The sequence below is a fragment of the Sipha flava genome, unplaced genomic scaffold (assembly GCF_003268045.1).
Source record: "Sipha flava isolate LNK unplaced genomic scaffold, YSA_version1 511_pilon_pilon, whole genome shotgun sequence".
NCBI classification, from domain to species: Eukaryota; Metazoa; Arthropoda; class Insecta; order Hemiptera; family Aphididae; genus Sipha; species Sipha flava.
The window spans coordinates 298,667-320,994 of NW_020273439.1; the positions used below are offsets into that span (position 1 = coordinate 298,667).

General features: G+C 44.4%; 1 protein-coding gene across 1 annotated transcript; it reads left to right on the forward strand.

The window, feature by feature from the left end:
- The first annotated feature begins 1,786 nt into the window (after positions 1 to 1,786).
- LOC112690625 (myb-like protein I) lies at positions 1,787 to 21,732 on the forward strand. Its single transcript, XM_025564671.1, has 3 exons — positions 1,787 to 2,295; positions 16,135 to 16,697; positions 19,741 to 21,732. The coding sequence occupies exons 2-3, from the start codon at positions 16,143 to 16,145 to the stop codon at positions 21,139 to 21,141; spliced, it is 1,956 nt and encodes a 651-aa protein (XP_025420456.1). The 5' UTR covers positions 1,787 to 2,295; positions 16,135 to 16,142; the 3' UTR covers positions 21,142 to 21,732.
- Positions 21,733 to 22,328: the final 596 nt, after the last annotated feature.

Consider the following 22,328-nt stretch of genomic DNA (forward strand, 5'->3'; position numbering starts at 1 on the left):
AAAACAATGGGGCATAACTTAAGCCTTAGCCAAGGATATCTGCGGCCAAACACTAATTCGGTATTACCAGTGGTCTAGAGCAGTGCTAACTTACAATTTTTTTTATGCGGAACCCCTATCAAAATTATCTTCAAAAAAAGAGGTTACCACTAAACAAAACAATAAACGGCGACAATAATAATACACCTAGGCCGGGTTGCATAAAGATCAGTCTGTAAATTTGTTACTGGCCCTGTAACTTATTCGTTCTGTTAAGTTTTACTGATCGATAATATCATTGAGATGTTTCACAAAGAAAAATTAATTTTATTGATAGCTGTGGTTACCAAATAAATTAAACCGCATTTTATGTGATAAATAGTAATAACGAAAATTATATTAACTTATTGATGTATATAAATATTGTGAATAATATTTGTAATTGATAATATCGGTTATCATTAATATATCTGTAAGTTACCGAACCAAAATCGGGTCTGTAGTATACAGGTCCAACAATCAGTAACTTACAGAGCTGTTAACACTATTTGGCGTTTATGAAACACCCAATTTTAATTACCGACCATTAGTGCGTTATCAGTCTGTAAACTGTCTGCAAGTCGTTAACGAACGTTTATGCAACCCACCCCTAATATACTAAATACAGCAAAGTTATTACGATATCGATAATGTCGTCGTACCGTTGTTGCCCTTATTGTCATCATTAAAACCCATTGAAAAATAAATATGCTTCCTGCACAGCGTCGTGTCATAACAAAACGCACGGTATCGCAAGACACGATCGTATTGAAACCAGTATACGTAATGGGGGTTTTTCGATCTTTATTATACTGCACAAGTACAAAATTACAATATAATATATAATATTGACTATAATATACTATTTTGTAAAATTAAAATATATCAATATTTTATAAACGTGCACGCCTAACACGACTTTTTAAAGATTTTTCAAAGTAAACTTTTTGAATATTTAGAAAAAAAAGAACAATTAAGTGGAACCCTTAGGTGATCACCGCGGAACACAGTTTAAGGAGCACTGATCTAGAACGTAGCGCAAAGGCTCGACACGAAAGACCGATTCGGTGTTAACTCAACGTATCAGGTGTTGTACCTGTTCGACCGAACGCGTTTTGTTTGAGCTGGTCGCACACTACGCGTTTTAACAACTTGTTTTGGAAACAAATATTATCGGGCCAGCGTACACGCGGGAAACGGTGGTACAATACAATGTTTAATTTTAGATGTTGCCGCGTCCAAAACGGTTAATGTGATAAGCCTGCGCGTTTCGAAGCGTTCGGACGCGCGGTTTTTGTCCCCGGCGCGACCCGTATGATGATGCGTGTTCGATTTCCGGCGTTCGAACGCCGCGTCGAAAACGCGTAGTGTGTAACCAGCTTTTAAAGCTCGTTGAAAACTTGTTGCGTTTATTTCTCAAAAACAGAAAAAAAAAAAAATCGTCGGCCGATTGTGCATCCGTTAACTGTCGTCACGTATTCGTCCGTCAGCCAACCGGTCGGCATCAGCACTCCGGCCGCCGCCGCCGCCTCCTCTACCACTACCACGGCGGTAGCCGTAGACCGTCTCATGTAACCGCGGTCACCGCGATGGTAGCGGAGGCGGCGGCGGCGGCGGTGGATCGGTACACGGAGAGGGGGATCACAATCGAGCGGGGTGGGGTACCGGTCCCCCCTCCCGCCGCGTAACGCGTACAAAACAATATACGCATCGTACGCGGCGGCGACGGCGTTACACCAACAAACGCATAATAATAATAATCGCTGCAGACGACGGAGCCGCCGCCGCCGCCGCCGCAACGCGCACCGGCCAAGCAACAACCGCGCAGCACCACCGGCTTCAGTCGGCTCTGTCGCGTTCGCCCGGGAACTACCGTCGTAACGCTCTCCTCCCGTTCAGTTGTCTTCCGTCGGACGCGAAACCGTCGTCCACACCGACCGCGCACGAATCATTTTAGTTATTCCGCGTTCCCGCGCCGACAACCGACCGCGAAACGTTGTCGACCGATTCGGTCTCGACGATTTATTTTCGTTTTATTATTATTTTTAACACCGTTTAAACACGTGTCCCATGGCATTTTCCGTTCTCCCCGTCGCACCGTGACTCGACTTGCCGTTCACCGTACGTACACGTGTTTGTGCGTCGAGAAGAACTTTTTTTTTTTTTTTATTTTTTATGTTAAATTTTCCGTTTTCTATTCCGTTATATTACACGACCCGGCGATACATGGATACTTCGGCCTGATCGCCGCACCGACTCGCACGCACGCATCGCATCGTAAGTATACACCGTATTTTATATTGTACCATTCAACACGTACGTGATGATGGGAAAACATTTCACGATGCGCTGTAGTCTCCGGCGATACCGTCTCGACCACTTTTTCTCCCCCTCGGAATATTAATATTATTCCGTGTTTTTTTTTTTTTTTTTTTTCTATTCCTTCCCGTCACTAGTATCCTTAATGTATCACGCAGGTCAGGTTTATTATTATTATTATCATCGTTATTAATATGTATTTATTTTTTTTTTTCATCCCCGCGCCGCGACCGTACAGCGCGTCCGTCTAGAGGTGCACCCCAGCATTGAAATCTCCGCACGACTCCCCGTCGTTTCTCAGAAACAAACGCGAGATGTTAGTAACCTATACACACAGTCAGTTTAGTATTAGCATCTTGTCGTTTTCTTGCTTCAACAACAATAAAAACGCGCACGTTTTGGGCACATTCTTAGTATTAAGATTATACGTGAGCGTACCTTTATGTGGCGCGACCCGAACGGCGCCTGTAAACCGTGTTTCCATTGTCTTTGAGAAACGCGGGAAAAAAAAAAAGTCAGTTCTTAAAATTTCTGCAGGTGCGCCGAAACTATCGTATAAAAAATATTGTTTTCAATTTTTTTATCCGCAAAAAAATAGAATAAGTTCTCGGTTTTATAATCTTCGGTTTTTCTCGGATTAAACGTTATTCATTTTTTTTTCTCATTGTCTTTTTTTAATACGACTAAGTATTTATTTTTAAATATATCACGTTCGTAAATAAAATTGCATGCGAAACTTAGCCCATTGAATTATTTGGCCGTTCGCCAAATGCGCTTCGCCGTAAGTAGATGTAGTGTCTTCGAGCAGTAACGTTTACTTTTATTTATTTTAAAAGCATTATTTGGAATCCGCCTAGACGAGATAGCAAAATCGGATCAGATCGTTTTTCGTTGCCGAAGAAACAATGTCCACCTCATTTTTCAATCGCGTTGTCGAGTCTCATTTCACAAGCCTACGCTTAATAAATACGATTTGTTTTTGAATCATTAGTACGGTTAATTATTTTTGATTCTTATTATTCGGTCTATTAACAACGATACGAATAGAAAGAAAAAAAAAAATAAATTTAAAAACTGTTCGAACATATATGCCTGTAACGCATGCATACGTATAAATTATTACTCGTATGTCGTATAACTCGTACGAATTACGTACGTTTTGCAATACCCACGTCGTGTCAATATTACGACACCCAATCCGCCGTGCGCCACTATATAGCGTTCGGTCGAAATCCAACGGAATGGGTTCATCGTACTTTTTGTCATAACGCAATTATAGTTCAAGGTTGCCTGCAAGGAGTAATCAGCGTTTGTTTTAATGGACGTGCAGACCAAAACGGTTTTCGCAATGAATTGAATTACACGCCGCACCTATACGTATTTGTGTATTTTTTTTCCTGTTTTTTTTTTTTTTTTCTGTTTCTCGACTTCTCCCGATAGATCTAAATCTAAGTTTATGATTCATACACGCTCGTATTATTTTCAAACGTTATTTTTCGTCGACGGAATACAATACAAGGAACTGCGCGTAACACTTGATTGCATTTAACCGGTTTAACTGAATTTAAAGAACGTCCGTCAGTCTTATCCGTCGGCCGTCGATGTTTTGCCAATAATAATAGCAATTGTTTTTTGATCATCGGAATTTAGATTGACAGAATACGTATGTTTTAATTTTGACAAATGGCGAACGAAATTCAAAGTTCTATAAATGACTTATAAATGTTTTCGTTTCGTGTGAATGAACATATAACCAATGCAACGTATTCTACCCATCGTATTCATGACCCGCGTCCACGTACACGTTTTACTTCAGCCGCTACCCACCACCTACCATCTACTCCGTATTTTTGGTTATTTCGGATTTCACACATAAAGCAGTATATTGTTCCTCGAGTGAATATATTTCGCTGTAAGAGAATAAGTATGTTTTTTTTTCTTTTAAATACTTACATTAGTTACAAAAGGAACGGTGCATTGTTATGTGGGCCCATAACGTATTGTGTGCTCCGCCGAAATGATTATCTAGTTTGTTGGCGTCGTCTTCTCGCGCGACGATGAAGTTTGTTTTTTTTTTCCAGCACCACGAATAATAAAAACAGTAATTATTCGAACGCATGATGCTTTTGTCAACAGCGTAAAATAAAAACGTATATCCTCCACTGAAATTAGCATCACAACAGTGAACGTGAACATAAACTTCGTTTCGATTTCATAAATCCCGGAATATTGATGATAATAAATCGTTAAAAAAATGAAAAATCATAATGTTATTGATGGAAAGCGGGCTGTTTAGAAGTTTGGTGGCTACGATGGCCCGACTTTTGTGGTTCAACCGGCGAATTCGTTTTAAAACGGTCATCTTTGTGTTGCCGTATTAATCTCTTACCGCGGATTTTCGTTAAAAAAAAAAAAAAAAATCTTCCGTTTGACAAATACGTAATAATTTGATTGAATCGATTATAGAAAAGTGTTAGTCTGTTGTATACGTAAATATATAAACATGCGTAGGTACGTAGATATATAGGACATCGGATGCAGGTCAATTCCCTCGAGGGCAAACCCGAATCGAAAATCGCCGATCGCGGCACTCTTACACGTTGCACGGTTGACACAGTGGTCGGTGGTTGCTGTCATGATAAAATACACGCGAATCTGGGTTATTTCAATTAACCGAGAAACTGTACAACACCGCATGTAATTTAGATTTGTTTTTTTCTCAATCGGTCACACAAAAATAGAACATGAAATGTGTAAGCAGTTATAACAACAGCGGTTAAACGTACACAAATTAGTTAACAATAACATCTACGTGGTGCGTGTACACGATTTTATAATATATACTACAGCAGCACCGTAGGAGCTACACTTCTTTATTATTTTAATTACATTTATTTTAATCGTAATGCGTTCGGAAAATAAGTTCTGTCGCTGTGCTCTATTTGACCATAGGCGATATTTTTGCGATCGTGGGCGTCAATCGAGATCATAACGCGTGTATTAATTTCAGTAATAGTTATTCATATATTTACGTGTATTTTATCTGCTCGGTCCCACTCGAAACCTGTTACGCAATTACTACAATGCAATCATGTCGTGAAATTCATTCGTATAATTATCACATGTACTGCGGCAAAAATAGAATACTCGATAGTGTTTAACGCATGTGTGTGTGTGTGTGTGTGTATGTGCACCTAAACGCACACGTCTTGTGTGTAAAAGCTTTAAATTGTTGAGCCGTTTATTATAATACTGTATAGACCCCGTCGAAGGTCGTTCGGCGAATTACTTAAACGATCACTGATATACGCTCGAACAACAAACGGAATTATTGTTTTTTATAACTGTTACGGGTAAAACTTATCGTAGGATTCGCAACAAGCCTATTGAATCGTATATTTTCCAACAGGAAGTGAGCGATGTTAACTTACCTTTATTCCGAACGAGGAACGAATTTATATTATATGTTTCATCGCAACACACTCGTTCTCGGATATTAGTCGAAAACAACTCAAATGTGTGTGTGTGTGTGCGCGTGCGTGTAGGTTACATACCTCCTGTTTTATGCCAGGAAGACATCTGTGTTACCGATAGTTAAATTTAACCTTAGCCAATCGCTCTTATGGGACGCACGCGAACTAATCGAAAAACCGAAGCAGATCAATAGGCTTGAAACGATACTCATATCGCGGAATAACGATATTATTGTGCGGACCGACGTTTAAAGCGTTGCGATATGATGGTCATCTAATCCGAAACGTATACAGCGCAGGTGACGCGCAACGCGAACGCGAAGTAAGGAAACGGAAAAAAGTGCACGTTTCGCGTTCCAAACCGAATCGAACGTCACGGGCGGCAAGGAACGCACGCGCTAGACCCGTTACAGTACATCCGTGCGTTACTGGATTTCGTCCGTAACAGTACGAGCACTCGAAACGCAATTCACGATCTGTAGATGCCGTCGGAAAAAAAAAAAAAAAAAAAAAAACGTTTTCCGTTCGAGCCGACGTCCGACCGTTTCGATTCGCACGCGTGCAAAGCGTTTTTCACCTACTCGTACCGCGTGGGCGCGAACGGTGGTTCCTGTCGTAAACCGCACGAAAAGACGGAGTGAACTGTATACGTACAGCGCGTGTACGCCGGCGTGCGATGGGAACGCGACGACGGTGCACTCGGTTCGCAGATGGATTTGACGACGCGTCTGTCACGCCTGCTCTGCACGTGCGCTTCGTTCGTGTCGAGCTACGAACGTTGAACCCGAGGTATAAACATCGTGGTAAAACCGTTTTTCCGGTCCGTCGAAAACTCAAAGGCGAAACTCGAGCGCGCGTGGTGACGCGACGACGTCAAAGTTTTTCGCGGTTTCGCGTCGCCCGACAACGTCGCGCGAACGCTTTCGGACCGCTGAAAACGCCGTCGTTCTCGGCTCGACCGCGCGGTTAGGAAATTCGCGAACGCCGTCGTCGGCCCGCGCGGCGGCGTTTCGAAATCGTCTCGAACCGGTTACGACGGTGCGCGCGCGCGCGATGTGCCCGTCGAGTGGCCACTCGGAGCGGCCCCGCGTGCGTTTCACGTGCACCGGCGAGAGGCTCGATTCGGGCGCGGCCAAGAACAACCGTAGGAGAACGAATGAAAAAAAATTCGTCCGCGGTTCGCGTTGAAGTGTCCGGTTTTCGTCCGGTCTTCCGAACCCGAGAGCAGATCCGTGTTGCGGAGCGACAACGATTTGTTGCGCACGAATTTGGTTCCACGCGCCGTTCCGGGAAATCGTACGGCCGACGAGATCGCAGCCAATACCAACAGAGTAGTACATCTGCAGTCGGTTCCGAAAGCAAACCGGAGCGCGGAAACGGAATGGAACCGGGTCGCGAGCGCGTTACTACCGTTGCGCTCTATACGACGCGCTCGTCGTGCTACTGGGAGTTTTCGCGTCCCGATTACCTCAGCCCCCCGGATACGCCGTCGCGCCCGCGAGAAACCCGTGTTCCGGTCGGCGAAAAAAACAAACAGCTCGTGACTGCTCGACGGCTAATTAACGGCTGTGCCGCCCGAACAGAAGTAGCTCGTCGTGGAACAATAATAACGATTGTATTGTCCCGGTAGCTCTGCGAAAACCGCGATCCGAGGATCGACATCAATCTCGCGTTCCCACGGCTGACGTTTTCTAATCGTGGCGTAGTGGTGCGGTGTCGGCGACAGGGCTGGCCACCCGGTCGGGAACGTCACCCGGACGATTTTTTTTCCCCGAGACGTGACCACCGCGTCAAAACCGAAAAGAACGTCGACCCGTGCACTACGCACGGCGTACGAGTTCCGGACGATTATTGCGGTCGTAGATGACGAATCGATTTGGGTTCGGTCGCGGTTACACGACGTCAAACCGAAACGGCGGAAAGGTCTCTCGATGCGATCTCCGTTTCACGAAATCCGTTCGGCTGACCGGAGTGTAACCCCCCCCCCCCTAGGCGACCGTTCCGGTCCGCTTTGGTTACGCCGGTACCAACAAACTCGACCGAGATATCGGTGCACGGCGTTCATTTTTCCCCCCTCGACGCGGACGAACGCCAACGGAACAGCGTCGGCAGCGGTGCACCGGTCGAACGTGTCGAGCGGCGCGCGTAAGGTCAGAAATTCGCGTTGCGTAACGGCACGCGCACGCGCTGCGTACACCGTTGACCTTTTAGCGCGCGCCTACAATGACTGCGGCTCAGGTTTATTGACGGGCGAATGATAACCCGACGAATAGAGCCGTTGGTAAATACCCGATGTTTTCCGGCTGCTTACCAGGTACGCGGAGTTAGAATAGGTGTTTTTGGATTTTTTATCGAACCGTAAATCGATATTCATACCAACCGTGGACGCTTTGGTCGTATGGTCAATATAAATTACGCACATCGAAACCGTTCGATAATGGTAGTAGGTATTTCGAGTCCTATAGTTATCGATTAGTGCCTCAGATGATGGACCTCTATCGCGTGTTCGCGTGAATACGTAACGTAAAACGTTTAATGACCGTCGATCTAGCATACATTTTAACGATCAAGTGTAAAACGCTTAGTCGTCGTAAATCGATAAATCCCAATTTATGGTCTAGAAAATAAATGTGTTCATCGTGCTGCAGGTACGAAAAAACCGTAAGAAAAATGTATACAATTTTAATACTAGCTTCAAAGTAAAAAAAAATCGTAATATTCAGATGAAGCGACAAAAGTAAATATAAATATTTTATAGTGGAACAATACCGATATTGAAAAAATGTGTAACCCAATTTTGGGTGGGTAACACTCTTGGGTGTAATACTAACCCGACAAGTACCTAAAATACTTATTCGGTACCTGAAACGCACGGTAGTCGTGAAAATGATACGGGAATACGTGGCAGCTTCGACGATCTTTTATCGGTCCCGTTCGTCGCAAAACCGTATTGAACCTGACGCGTTTGCAGTACACGCATTGTGGGTATGAGCCTCGTCCTGAGGGCTGTCGCAGCCAGTGACGGTGAGTTAGAGTTGGCGAGGCCCTGGGCAAAATAAATGTTGAGTCTTATGATTGCTATTAATAAAATATTTTAAGTTTAGTTAAATCGGAACCGCGGTGCTTTAATTGTAATTTGAGGCGCGGGGCGCCGGGCAACTGCCCCTATTGTCCTCCCATCTCGCCGTCCCTGTTCGCAGCAGACCGCCGTCGCGTGCCAAAGGGCGCTACGGCGGCTGCGCGTAAAAATGTTCGCCGAAAGAATTGAGATATAGTAGAACGAGAAAAACACATTACACGACTGTTGCACACGCCGTACGTTATATAATAATCGTTATGAATACGACGACGCGTGTTACGAGTGTTATGCAAAAATAAAAATAATAAAACAAAAAATAAACACAACAAGGAAAAAAAAAATTCGTTTTGTAAACTTCACCTTGAGGGTGAAGGCCAAGATGTTGGAACGAGTTGGCCTACAACAAGATCCTACACGTTACTACGCGCATATTATCTTCGCGGAACGATGTAAAAATAAAGAAAAAAATAACACGCCCAACGCGACGACGCGATTATCTCATAAACAGTAATACACACACACACACGCACACACACTGTAGTAATACACACGCACCAACAGCGTTGGCTAAGGCGGCGCTTGGCAGTGTACATTTTACTGATTATTATTACTATTTTTTTATTATTATTATTATTATTATCATCATCATCATCTTAGTAGTAACACGCGCGTGCGCGTACGTCCAAGGCTGTTGGGTTTTTTTACAACGCGCAAAATTCAACAATGTCATCGGACGATTTCAAAACGAAATGCGTGCGCGCGCAATGGGTTTAATACAAACACGCGAACGCGAATCAAACGCGCATCATCCGTAGTGATTACCGCGACCCGTTCCGTACGCATGCAGACAATCATCCCGTTGCCACCGGGGGAGGGACACCTGTAGCGGGACATCGACATCGAAACGGGTTCGTCGTCGTCGACTCGACACGCGCCTCGAGCGTTATCCGCGTCGTCGGCAGGGCCGAGGAGTAGATTTCGAAAAACGTATCCGAACACGCGAACGCACAACTATTGTTACAACGCGTTAGTCTCGCCCGTCCGGTTTCGAAAACCGACTTCACGTCCTCCAGCCGCAGTGGCCGAGAGTCGTGCGAGGAGATTCCCTGTGACATAGGATCTCCGCCGGGATGCATAATAATGCGTTCGTTTTTACAATCCTCCTATTCGTCGTTTACATGTACCAATCACCCTGTGCACTGCGGTTTACCTATACGCGCGAATAATAGTGTTTTCGGTAACGGACGAAAAACGATTATCGTTGCAAAGTGCACACCGATCACAATTGGTGTGTTCGCACGTAATACATTGTGTATATGCAAGGAAGGTGGCAGCAGCTGTGTGTAGGGATAAGGTATTCGGTGTAGTATGTTAATTTTTTATTTTTTTTACGCGCGCCCCGCAAACGTGCTGCAGTCAGACGTGCGATTCCGATTCCTTGCCGCCACCGCGAAACGGTTGCATTTGCAACAACAATAACAATAACAATAATAGTACAGGCAGGTGTAGGTTAGTCGAAAGGGACTCGTCGCGGTGCGCACGATACACAATGGTTTATTAATTCTGGCGGCTTATTTATGAGCTCACGTTTATGCGAAAAAGTGTCTCGATAACGTGCGCGTGTTTCGTCGTCGGGTGGATGTCATCAACGTAGGAGAGCGACGAGATGCGATAAATACGAGATTTATTGTATCGCGATCGTACTACGAAACATCGAACAGATGATAACTCGCTGTAACTGAATCATAATACCCCGTAACGGCGATGTTTACTACGCATTACTGACCCGCGGGCGATGGTACATTGTCTGCGTTTAAAACGCGCGACCATCCGCGTACACGGCGCTGTGCGCTGGCGATTTATCGTTGCACTTCACATGGTGTTCACCTTCGTTGTTCTTTCGATATTAACGGCCCCAGAGCGGTAATGGTGAAGTAAAATGCAATATGCATGTATATTTACATATTTGTTAAAGGTTTTTGGGTGTAATGACCGAAATAAACGTCAAACGTGACAAGTTTCCACGCGTAATGGGGTAGATGTTGTCAAATGTTCCCCGGCTCTAGAAGTTCTGAATTAAACCCCGGTCGGGAGCGTGTTATTACGCCGTTTAAACAAAAACGCGTCGCGACAATCGACCGCACGCGTTTAAAATTAACAATGCAATCAGAAACCGATTAAAATACATGTGATTCATATATAATACCAGGGGCGGCTCGTCAGGTGGAACTTTGAGACTGCGTCTCCGTTTAAAGAAAAACATGCTACTTGTAAATATTAAATATTTGAAAATAATTATATTATATATTATATAGATATCGTTATCTTTGTTTATTACTATAAATTGAATTCCACAAAATCTGAAACCTATAAATTATTATTTTGATGGAAATACTATTTTAGTCGTTTCGACGACGCGTCAGTGAACCTGTACTAAAATATAAATAATATAAATTTACTATAGTCTATTTTCATGGTGCAATATTTTTTTAGTTTGAATCGTTTGTCCGCTCTATCATATTATGTTATACTTGTGGTCTTGTATGGTAGAAAAAAAAAATAGGTCCGCGGTCCGGTTCGGTCCGGTCCACAAGCTTTTACAGTCCAAAATTTATTAGTTCGGACCGGCAGCCGGTCTCGGTCCACTCTAATAAATTATTTTAACATTTTCAGTCCGGTCCGGTCCCTAAAATTACGGACCGTGCAGAGGACTACCGTCGTCTGCGTTTATATGCGAGTTCGCAGATAAAAAGTATCGCAGAATTAAATAAGTTTTTGAAAAAGGGATTGATATTAAATTATATTAAAAATATTAACTAAATATTGTATTATGTATTAAATATAATTAAATTTCCAATAAAAGGGTTATTGTACGGAGTTTCCGTTGAATGATTTAAGTCTCTCCGAGATAATATTTACTACGATCCGCCACTGTAGAATGTATAAATCACTGATTGCAGAAAGGAGACATGTCCACAAAACCTATTTTTACAGGAGACACATCAATCCATCTAGGCAAGACTTATTAAAGAGGAAGGTTTAAAAATGAATACGTTACCTTGATACTCGATTTTCTGAATTTTTTGTAATGGATGAGTCCCGTTTTTACACAAAATATGTATTTAAGGCAGATAAATACGAATCCGTAAAAAAATAAATTTCGCAAAAAGTGGACATGTCCCCTACTTGCAATTAGCGATTCACGTAATAACGGTGTTTAAAAATAAACGATAATAACTCGTGTTGCTAATTGTTTTTATCGTCTCGTACGGACGTCGTCGACGACGCGTGATGATAAGATTTCTAAGCGCTCCACTCGGTTACATCTCTGACCATACACATACGAACATTGTACACTTACACTAGTGGTACTACGTTTACACGGATTTCGACACTTAGTATTGTTTTTACACAATTACAACCAATATGGTAATATAACAACAAGGAACGTGTACGCGAATCGTATCAATTCGGTCGATTATTACCGCACACCGGCCAGACCGAAATCGCGGTTATTAGATAATAATAACGTAATGAAAATAAAATGTAAAACTGTTTTGCGATAATATGTTTTTCAATAAACACACGTAACTCGTGTATGTGTAATATGCGTATGTATTTCCATTGTTGTTGTAAACGTTGGTCGTTTTACTTTGATAACGGCGCAAAGTTATGACATGAGAAGTTACGTAAGTCTCGAGTGCGCGAAGGAATAAAAACAACAGCTCGGCTGATAAAGAACATACATCGGTCTGAAAATGACGAAAGTGTTGTTGACGCGTGGACAAGTCGTGTTTACTTCGTTCGACACGTCTATTATACATATTTTACTCTCCGTATTTTGTCATGATTTTATATTTAACGGTAAAAATCGTGGTTATATTTTCTTTTTACTATTAATTTTATATCGTTTCAAGGACACCGCATTTTCCAAAAAGTGCACAGCCGTTGATTCACAAACCAGCACGTCCATATCTTTCCGTTCGCATTCAAATCGTATACGTTAAACGAAGGTTTTATCGATTGTTAACATTACTCGTCCGGTTACATAATCGGCTACATTATAATAATTTAATTATGTATGGATTAGTGAACAAAGCGGATTATTCTCAGAAACAGCCGACGATTCTTGACGATTTTCACGGGTGGGCCGACGACGGAGCAACAATATTTGTACACCCGATTTTCAAAGCTCTAATTTTGAAAATGTTGTAGTTATGACGACAGTAATATTATGCATTAGCTCCGGGAGGCATTCGATTGCGATTCGACAGTTATATAGACATACTTGTAACGCGACATAATTTGCGCGATCGTATTTAACAGACAAAACAAAAATTACCGATTACGATACCACTGCGTTATCGTTTCCGTGATTGTTTCGGCAACACTGCCGCGGTGCACAAGATTTTTCCGTAATCATTTTCGATTGCACCGAAAACCCCATGATAACGCCGCGGTAATAATATCGCGAGTAGGCACGCATCCAAATCAATCCGGTCGTAATCTTCACACGTCGTCGACTGTTATTATTGTATAGGAATGCGTTCACGACGTGATATTATACAATTGCGATCACATCCGACCCACGGGCGTACACACCACGCGGAGAGAGAGAAAAAAAAAGAAAAAACAGGAGCAGACGAAACGTCTCGTACAATCGAGACCCGCATGCGTATTAATTAGGTTATTACTTCTTCTATATATTATAATAATGTACCGCGGTCCCGGTTATTGTTATTGTGCGGTTATGTACTCGGGTAATGTACTTATCGTGCGATACCCGTACCGATGTTGCGGTACACTCACGCGCAACGAAACGATCTGTGTTCATGACATTCAACCGTTTTCACCTCGGACGATAGTTTTTTAAAAGGTCATATTAATAACAACGATTACAATATGCGTTTACGAACCGTTTACGCCTTTTACCGCACGTGTTAACTCGCACGCACACACAAAACGTGTAGTCGTGAAACTATTATGTGACAATGTGTGTGTTAGAATATCGTGAGTACGTTTATTGCAGGGGAAAAAGAAAAAAGATTCGTACCGAACAAAAACCGCGCGCGTGACAAGCAAACGCTACGGGCGGCCTTGCTCGGTTAGAACACGTACATTTCCTCGATCTCGTTATCCTTCGGCGGAAAGACAGAGAGATCTTCGTAACGATCTATTACGTCGACGATACGTACAATGCGTACTTAATATTTACTTAGTGCTCGATGCTGACGTTTCGACACGTATGCTTTGATTTCGCGCGATGATCCATCGTCACGATCTTTCCGTATCCGTAGGTGCGGACTAGAATAGGTACAAAACAATATAATAAACAGAAGCGGGTTCCCACTTCCTGACAAGTTCTCCTGGAAAACACTTATCAGGTTACCGTATAGCCATGCGAGACCTCCCTTAACGGACACATTTAAATGCACTCTAAATAACGGAGGCTTTTATGATATTTTTGAAACTGAAAATTGCTAACGTAAATTTTAGAACAATTGTGGAATACCGGAATAAAAGTCTACACCATTCTGTTTCATTTTATTACATACTTTTTTACACAGTACAGTATATCTTATCCATCTAGTCGTTGAAATACTATCGCGTCGACGAAATGTGACTAATTCGTTCCCGTATACATTTGTGTTTGCGATTTCAATACGAACGTATTATTTTTGTCAACTTTGATGTTTATCATGTATGTATTTAATGGGTGTAAAAATAACATTCCTCCCTCCGGATAGCGGACAAAATTTCAGCCGCCGGAAGTGTCAGGTATTTAGGGGTTTCGTTGTACACGCTTTCCATCGATGCAATCGATACAGTCGAAAGACAACTGTCTGCTGCAATCGCAACCGCGCCCGTTGGTAGTGTTAATCTCGTCGAACATCAGATGATGCTGTACCGAACTGTTAACCGGAGCTGGTGACTTGTACAGCATATTTGCATACGCGTAACGTGTACGTCATCCAAGCGCTCGCGTACCAACGAGTGTTTTCACGTGCGTTCCAATGCTGTCCGCACGGGCCCTGCCGATTTCTGCGACCCGTCGTCAGCGCCGTCGCAAGTGTTCGTGGGGTTCGGCTCCCGGCAAAGACCGTACGATTTACTCGCACCTGAACATACGTCTAAGGGCCCCTACGAATTACTGATTAATAAAGACTGAAATCAAAACGATAATAATTGAACTCGTTACACGGATTAATCGCGCTACCAATGAGCTACAAAAATATTCGCGTGTGAAACCCCCAATCTGAAAATACGTTCTGTCACGCGACTTTTAGACGTGGCGTTCTGCGGCGAAGTCAATCACTGACACCGTCTGCGGTGCTTCTGATGGTTCGTATTTTTCCATTAGCAACGCTGCTTAGAATTATAGACTAACTAAGAATTGTGTGACCCTCCGGATCCGTTTCGAGAGCGGAGGACGAACAGTCGCGCGCGATCGTTTACTCGTCGGCCGAGCGTTTGCGGAAACCGGGAGGGACCGGGTTCGCGTTTCGGACGTCGCGGACGGTCCCTTGTTTCCGGTCCCTCGCCGCGCGCGTTCTCGACGAGCCGACCCGGGAGCGCGGCGGCACGTGTCTGTTGCGAAACGGGATTCCTTCGCCGCCGTTGTTGACCACGTGCCGTCGTTTTACGGGTGCGCGTGCGCGACAGCAACAACAACATGTCCGCTCAAGGTCACCTCGCGATATTCGATATTTGCGTATTACGAAATAACACCGGACAGCGTTTACCACGTCCGCCGTTGCGTCAGCATTCGTTTCCGACCGAACGAGTGCAGTACGGTTCGTTCTCCATTGCCCGCCGCCGCCACACGAGCACTAACTCAACCTTCTAAATCCGGGTCGCCGTGCAGGTGCAGAGTCGGCACCATTGACATGCACTGTGTTAGATGCATATAGCGTCTTTTATCGCAACCTTCCGCTCCTCGAAATATCCTCATACGATCTTGCCCGATCTTATCCCGTGCCGTGAACGGAAACGGTTCCGCACAACAATCTACCCATGATTATTCAACGAACGAAATGTAGTTTTAACGTTTCACAAGTCCCGTCTGTTCTCTATTCCGAATGTCCTTCCCCCCACCGGAAGGTTTTTTGCTACTTTCACGCGCGCCCTCATCCACCTTCCTCTCGACGGAAAACATCCGCGTTGCGCTAAAATCTATATCATAAATCTCGTTTGCGCATTACGGCCGGGCCTGACTGATCGTCTCGTGTTTGTTTCCTTTGGCAGATTGAGAAATGGTAGCGGACACGGCTAGCAGTTATCATCATCAGAAGAGTCAGCAGCAGCACCAGCAGCAACATCACCATCAGCAGCAGCAGCAACAGCAACAGCAGCAGCATATCCTGCAGCAACACCACCAGCAGCAGCAACAAAACGGAGCCGGCGGCGGAGGCGGCCATAACATGCCGCAGTACTGCAGTGACATGGAGCAGTCGAGCAGTATGAGGTACGACGATTCGGTGTCGCCCGGACCGGAATCCCCGGGTCCCGGAGAACCGTACCCGCCAGGGTTCGACCTGTCGGCGCACTTGCAGCGCAAGGAGTTTTTCGCGCAGCGCAAGCAAAGGGAGTTTATACCAGATAACAAGAAGGACGAAAGCTACTGGGACCGGAGACGGCGCAACAACGAAGCGGCCAAGCGTTCGCGCGAGAAGAGGCGTTTCAACGATATGATTCTGGAACAGAGGGTGGTTGAGCTGAGCAAGGAGAATCACGTACTAAAGGCCCAGCTCACCGCCATCAAGGACAAGTTCGGCATTAGTGGCGAGGCGGTCGTCAGCGTAGAACAGGTAAATCAATACGACCAACGTAGTACGGCTTAGCCGGTATAATGTCACCGAAATGTGATTTTTCCATTGCGGTATCGGGGAGTTCTCGGTCGCAAAGTTTATTTTCTTCTTCAAAATTGCCGCCTTTAAAAAATTATCATTTAACGTTTTCGTTCGCACCACCTCCGAGATAGATTTTAACATCGACGGAAGTTCGCGATTGGGGACCGATTAAGCTTGTTAATATTGTAATACGTTCCCTTTCCTCCATCGAAATGATCGATGTTGCAGAACGTTTTCAAAAAATTATCAATTTCATTGCAAACCAGTTTCAAACGAAATTTTTTTATTTCAAATTTTTTATCCAACAACTTGAATATCATATTAGAATTTATAGTACTCTATCGTATTATTATTTTCATACGGTCCATAAACACAACAACCTTGCGTGATAGTTTCTAGACATGTGTTTAACCGATAGTTTCGGAGAAGGGAATTCGGCAAATAAAAAAGCTGATGTAAAGAAAAAAAGATTATGTATATTATTTAATATATTTCAAAACATTTCTAGTAGTGGGGAAATGGTAAACCACCGATTTTCCATGTATGTATACGTAACTTCTGTCGAATATTATAATATTTTATCGTTTCAAAAAAATCTCGCAAACGAGATTTTATAGTGTTGATAAGGTCAAGTTATAATGGACAAATATTTCGAGTTCTAGAAGAGTAAAAACGAATTTAAACTTAATGAGGCATTGACGAGGGTGAGGGGGGATAAAATTATACTCGAAAAACGCTATTGACATGCTTTATCACATAGAAAAAATATACTCGTTTCTAAAAGGTTAAAAAAAATAATAATATTAATAATAAAAAATAAAAAATATATACACTGTATAAAAATAAACATGCCGGTATCGAATATACTCCGTAAAACTTTATATTCGATTACAATACGAAGATAAAATATAAATGTTTTCGGCTCTCCTCTTTTGTTCACCATAAAACTGCTGTGCAAGTGTCGAAAAACGAACGGTGTTACCTGTTAGTTAATCATAACGTACTACGTTTGGCTACACAGATATATTTCACTAGAGCGGTACTCACGAAACTTTCGATGCATCTAGTGTTGACAGAAAATCAAATCAAATCAAATTTCGTGAAAAATTATTTTGTTCTACTGAAGAGATTTTCGCAACACGGGTTCATGTATTGTAAACTAGCGGTCGCCAACCTATTAGAAATCACTGATCACTATATTTATAACTATAAATTCTACGTACCACTATAAAGTTTAGTGTTTATAGTGTTTATAATACAAGGTTTTAGATTTTTATTCAGTGATTTTAAACTTACAGTTAATTTTTTTATAAATTCAGTTCCGCTGATAAGTCTTTTACCAAATAAAAAAAATACATTAGTAAAATAATAATAATAAAAGATTTTTTTTCCTCGATATTGATTGTTACATTATTATATAACATTGTTGCTGACTACCATATCTTCTCTATCGTCGTCCAAGATACCAACGGTTAATATAGTTTTGAATAATGTTCAAAAATTTCCTCGCGGACCGCTAGTAGTTCTCGGACCACCGATTGGCAATCATTTTGTAATGATCAACGTGACAACGTCGGCATACACAATATCCGGACAAAAAAAAAAAAAAAAAAAGCATCGTAAAACGGCAATGATGTCGCGATACATGCGATTTTTAAATTTTTTGGTTTTTCGGTTTTTTTCCAATCTAAAGTTGAATATATTTTTTTTCAATTTCACATTCAAGGCGAAAATTCGAACAATGCTCAGTGCGTGTCAAATAATCGACGTGTGGCTTCGAGTGAGGGCAACCGTGTCCGTGTCATACGTCCGTCTCGCTCTGTAGTATAACGCGAACGTACGTGATTCATACGAATAACACACGAACACTTGTACATGTAACGCGAACAGAGATATACGTACAAGGTGATACACTAACGTGTTTACTGTATTACGGCGGTACAAGTTAAAACTACATCATAGCCTCAACACCCCCACCTCTACACCGGATAAAAATCGTACGCACAATAATATCAATATATATTTGTGTGTGTGTGTGTGTGTAAAGTGTGTGCGTTCAAGTGTGTTAGTATGCGTGCGTTTAATGAATTACGTCATATCATATAAATGTATAATTGTCTGTGTGCACGTATTATAATGTAACACTAAAAAAAAAAACATTGTAGAACGGTTGACACTGAGGTCGTTTTTTAGACATGGTGAACGCGGGTGACCGTGTCGCGTGGCTTACTACACGATTTATAAATACAACTATAAATTATATTATTAGTTTTATAATTTTTTTTTTTTTTAATATCCTTATGTAATACAGCTCAAGGTATGCATGTGTACTGCAGTCGTTGTCCAACGATTTAACACGCGGTTTTTTTGTTTATTTTATTTTATTTTTTTTTATTTTTTTTTGTTTGGTTTTCGTACTACGGGAATGATTATTACACTATAGTAATAAAAATATTATACTCGACCGTGAAACGATTCGTACGTTCTAATTTGAAGAAAAAAAACGATAGTGCGGATTGGGTTTGACGAAAACGGTCGACGAATTCCCACGCTGGAGCGCGTAAAATAAAAATCAAAAAAACTCTGATGATCGTCTGTCTCGTGGTTAGATTAGTTTCGCATTGCAGGGTCAGCCAAGGGGGTTTCCTTCGTAGAGATCCATCTTGAGACCTGCGATCGATTTCGTGTCCGATCGATTAACGTGCCGCCCTGAAACCGCATACCGATCGTCTCGGAACGTTGAAGCGTTAAAAGGGACCCGTCCTCATAAGAAAGCTTTTGTTGCCGATCACATCGAGAACTAACCACGTACCTACCATATATGATTGCAACCGTCAGTTTAATCACCCCGTCATTGGTTTATCTAATAGTTAATTTTTAAAAATTACAAAAATTACAATCCGCTATCGGTCGAATATTGATTAATCATTGTATGATCGAAGCTCGTGTAACTTTATACTAACGGTGTGGTTTTTTTTTTTTGTTTTCTTGTCCCGTCCAGGTGATGGCTTCTCTACCGACCAACGAACAAGTGCTGAGCATCACGAAACGGCCTAAACTGTCGTCGTCCAGCTCGTCGGCCACGTACTCGCAAAACGGCAACGGCCCGATACCCACTTCGGTCATCCACCAGCCGGTGCAGTCGACCACGCCCAAGATGAACGGCTCATTCTACGCACAGTCAGACTGCAGCAGTCCCGGCGAACCGCAGCCGCAACAGCAACAGCAGCAGCAGCAACATCAGCAACAACAGCAACAACAGCAACAGCAACAGCAACAACAGCAACAACAGCAGCAGCAACAGCAACAACAGCAGCAGCATCAACAGCAACAGCAGCAGCAGCAGCAGCAGCAGCAACACCTCCACCATCAACAACAGCTGCAACATCAACAGCAATCCGACCGTTCCGGCGGGGGACTTCCGATGTCCGTGGCAGCGGCCGCTGTGGCCGCGGCCGCGCAAGCCGGGTACCCGTCGTACCCTTTCGCGCCCGTGCTGCCGCCACTCCAGCCGCCGTCGTTCTCGGCGGCCGCAAACAGCGTGCTGAACCTCAGCCGCCGGCCACCGTCGCCGTATGAGCTGAGCAGCGGAAGTGGCGACGACACGTCGTCCTCGTGCGTGCCGCTGTCCCTGGCGTTCGTGGCCGCGGCCGCAGCCGCCGCAGCCGGCGGCAACCCGGGTGCCATGATGGTGGGTCACCACCCGCACCACCATCATCATCATTTGCAGCACCGGCTCAACGGCAATGGCATGTTAGCCATCGTGAACGCGGCCAGCGCCGGCGCCGGCGGCGGTAGCAACGGTACTGTGGTCCACGGCAACGGTGGTATCACCGGCACCGTAAACGGCCACGGCAACTCGATCAACGGCAGTGGCAACTGTTTGCCGCTAAAGCTCCGGCATAAGACCCATCTGGGCGATAAGGACGTGGCGGCCACCGCGCTGCTGTCGCTGCAGGCCATCAAACAGGAGCCGGGCAGCAGCCGGGCAAGTCCGCCGTGGGACGCGGAGGGCAGCAGCGACGAACGCGACTCCGGCATCAGCCTAGGCGCCGAGTGGGGTGTTCGGCCACCGTCCGTGGCCGCGGCCATGGCCGGTTGCCCGTCTACGTCATCCGCGGCCGCGGCTCCGCGCGCCGCCGCCATGCAATCGCCCGCCGTCACGATGGGCTGCGAGCCGGCCGACGGCGCCGTATCGCACGCCACCGCCCCGACGGCCGCGGCCAACGGTGGCCCGGACGTTGCGACCGCGGCCGCCGCCGGTGACACTAGGCTCAAGTCGGAAGTGGCCAGGCTCGCGTCCGAGGTGGCCAACCTGAAGAACATACTGTCGTCCAGAAATACGGCGGCCGGCAGCCCCGCCCCGACCGCCGCACAGTCCACCACCGTGGCCGTCAACTGATCGCCGGGTATACTGTTGTTATTATTATTATTATTGTACGCGGGCGCGTTACGGGGTTTCGTAAACGCGCGCGCCCATCAATCGGTTTAATAAAATTAATGAAATCGTTCTCGTCAGACCCGACGACGCAATATTGTTATCATTATTGTTTTATTATTATTTTCATTATTATTATTATTATTATTATCATTATTACTGTGTCTTACGTTCCCGAACGTTTCGTCGCCCACCGAATTGTTAACCTGTACTGTTATATTAATATCCGATCCTCGTGACTGGAAAATCGTGAATTTCACGTCTCCCCGTTCGAACGGAATTCAACGCGTTGACATTTATAATGTTTCTCGTGTCCGCGTGCGGTTGAAATCCGGAACACGATCGGTAGGCGTTCGCGGTTATCATTACGGTATCGTTTCGCGGTGCACACGGGAGATCGCCGTTGGAAGAGACGATAGAAACACCAACGCGTGCGCAACGCAGAGACGATACCGACGTGCAAACACGTGGCGCGCGCGCGTGTAAAATCACGTCCGTACGTATTTTCGGTAACGCCTAAAGCGTTTCGAATCGCTCGGAGAAAAAAAAAAAAAATGAAAAAAATACCCGAACACGCGATCACGTAGATCCCACTCAAACTTCGCCGCGCGTCGATCCCCGAACTTGATCGGAAGTCCCCGTCGATCGCACCCCGGATCGTTGCGCTGCCCTCGGAATCGCCGGTCTCACGGAAACGGGAAAATCAAAAAAAAAAAAAAAAAATCGTAAAAATCCGTCCGTTTTCGCCTGGGGGTGGGGGTCGGACGTTTCCGTCGGCTCCGGCGCGATAGATCGTCGGCGAAACGACTTTTTTATCGATTTCCGTCGTTCGACGGGGCACCGCAGCAGTAAGTCAGTCATACGGCGTCCGGGGCGTCGAAAACGCGCAAAACAAACGCTTTCGAAACGTTCTCGTGCAGGTTTTCCGTTGACGTTACTCGCCTTTTCGACACGTTTCCGACGTAAAACGACTTGCGGTTCGCTCTCTCCCTCGCCTCACTGTAACTCCAAAAGCGCCGATCGGAAAAATGTACCGTGCGCCGGCGAAAAACGTTTCGATATCGTTATTGAAACGTTTGTTTATTTAATATATTTTTTTATCGTTTTTTTTTTTTTTTTTTGTTCGCTCTTGCCGCCCGGGACGGTGTTGG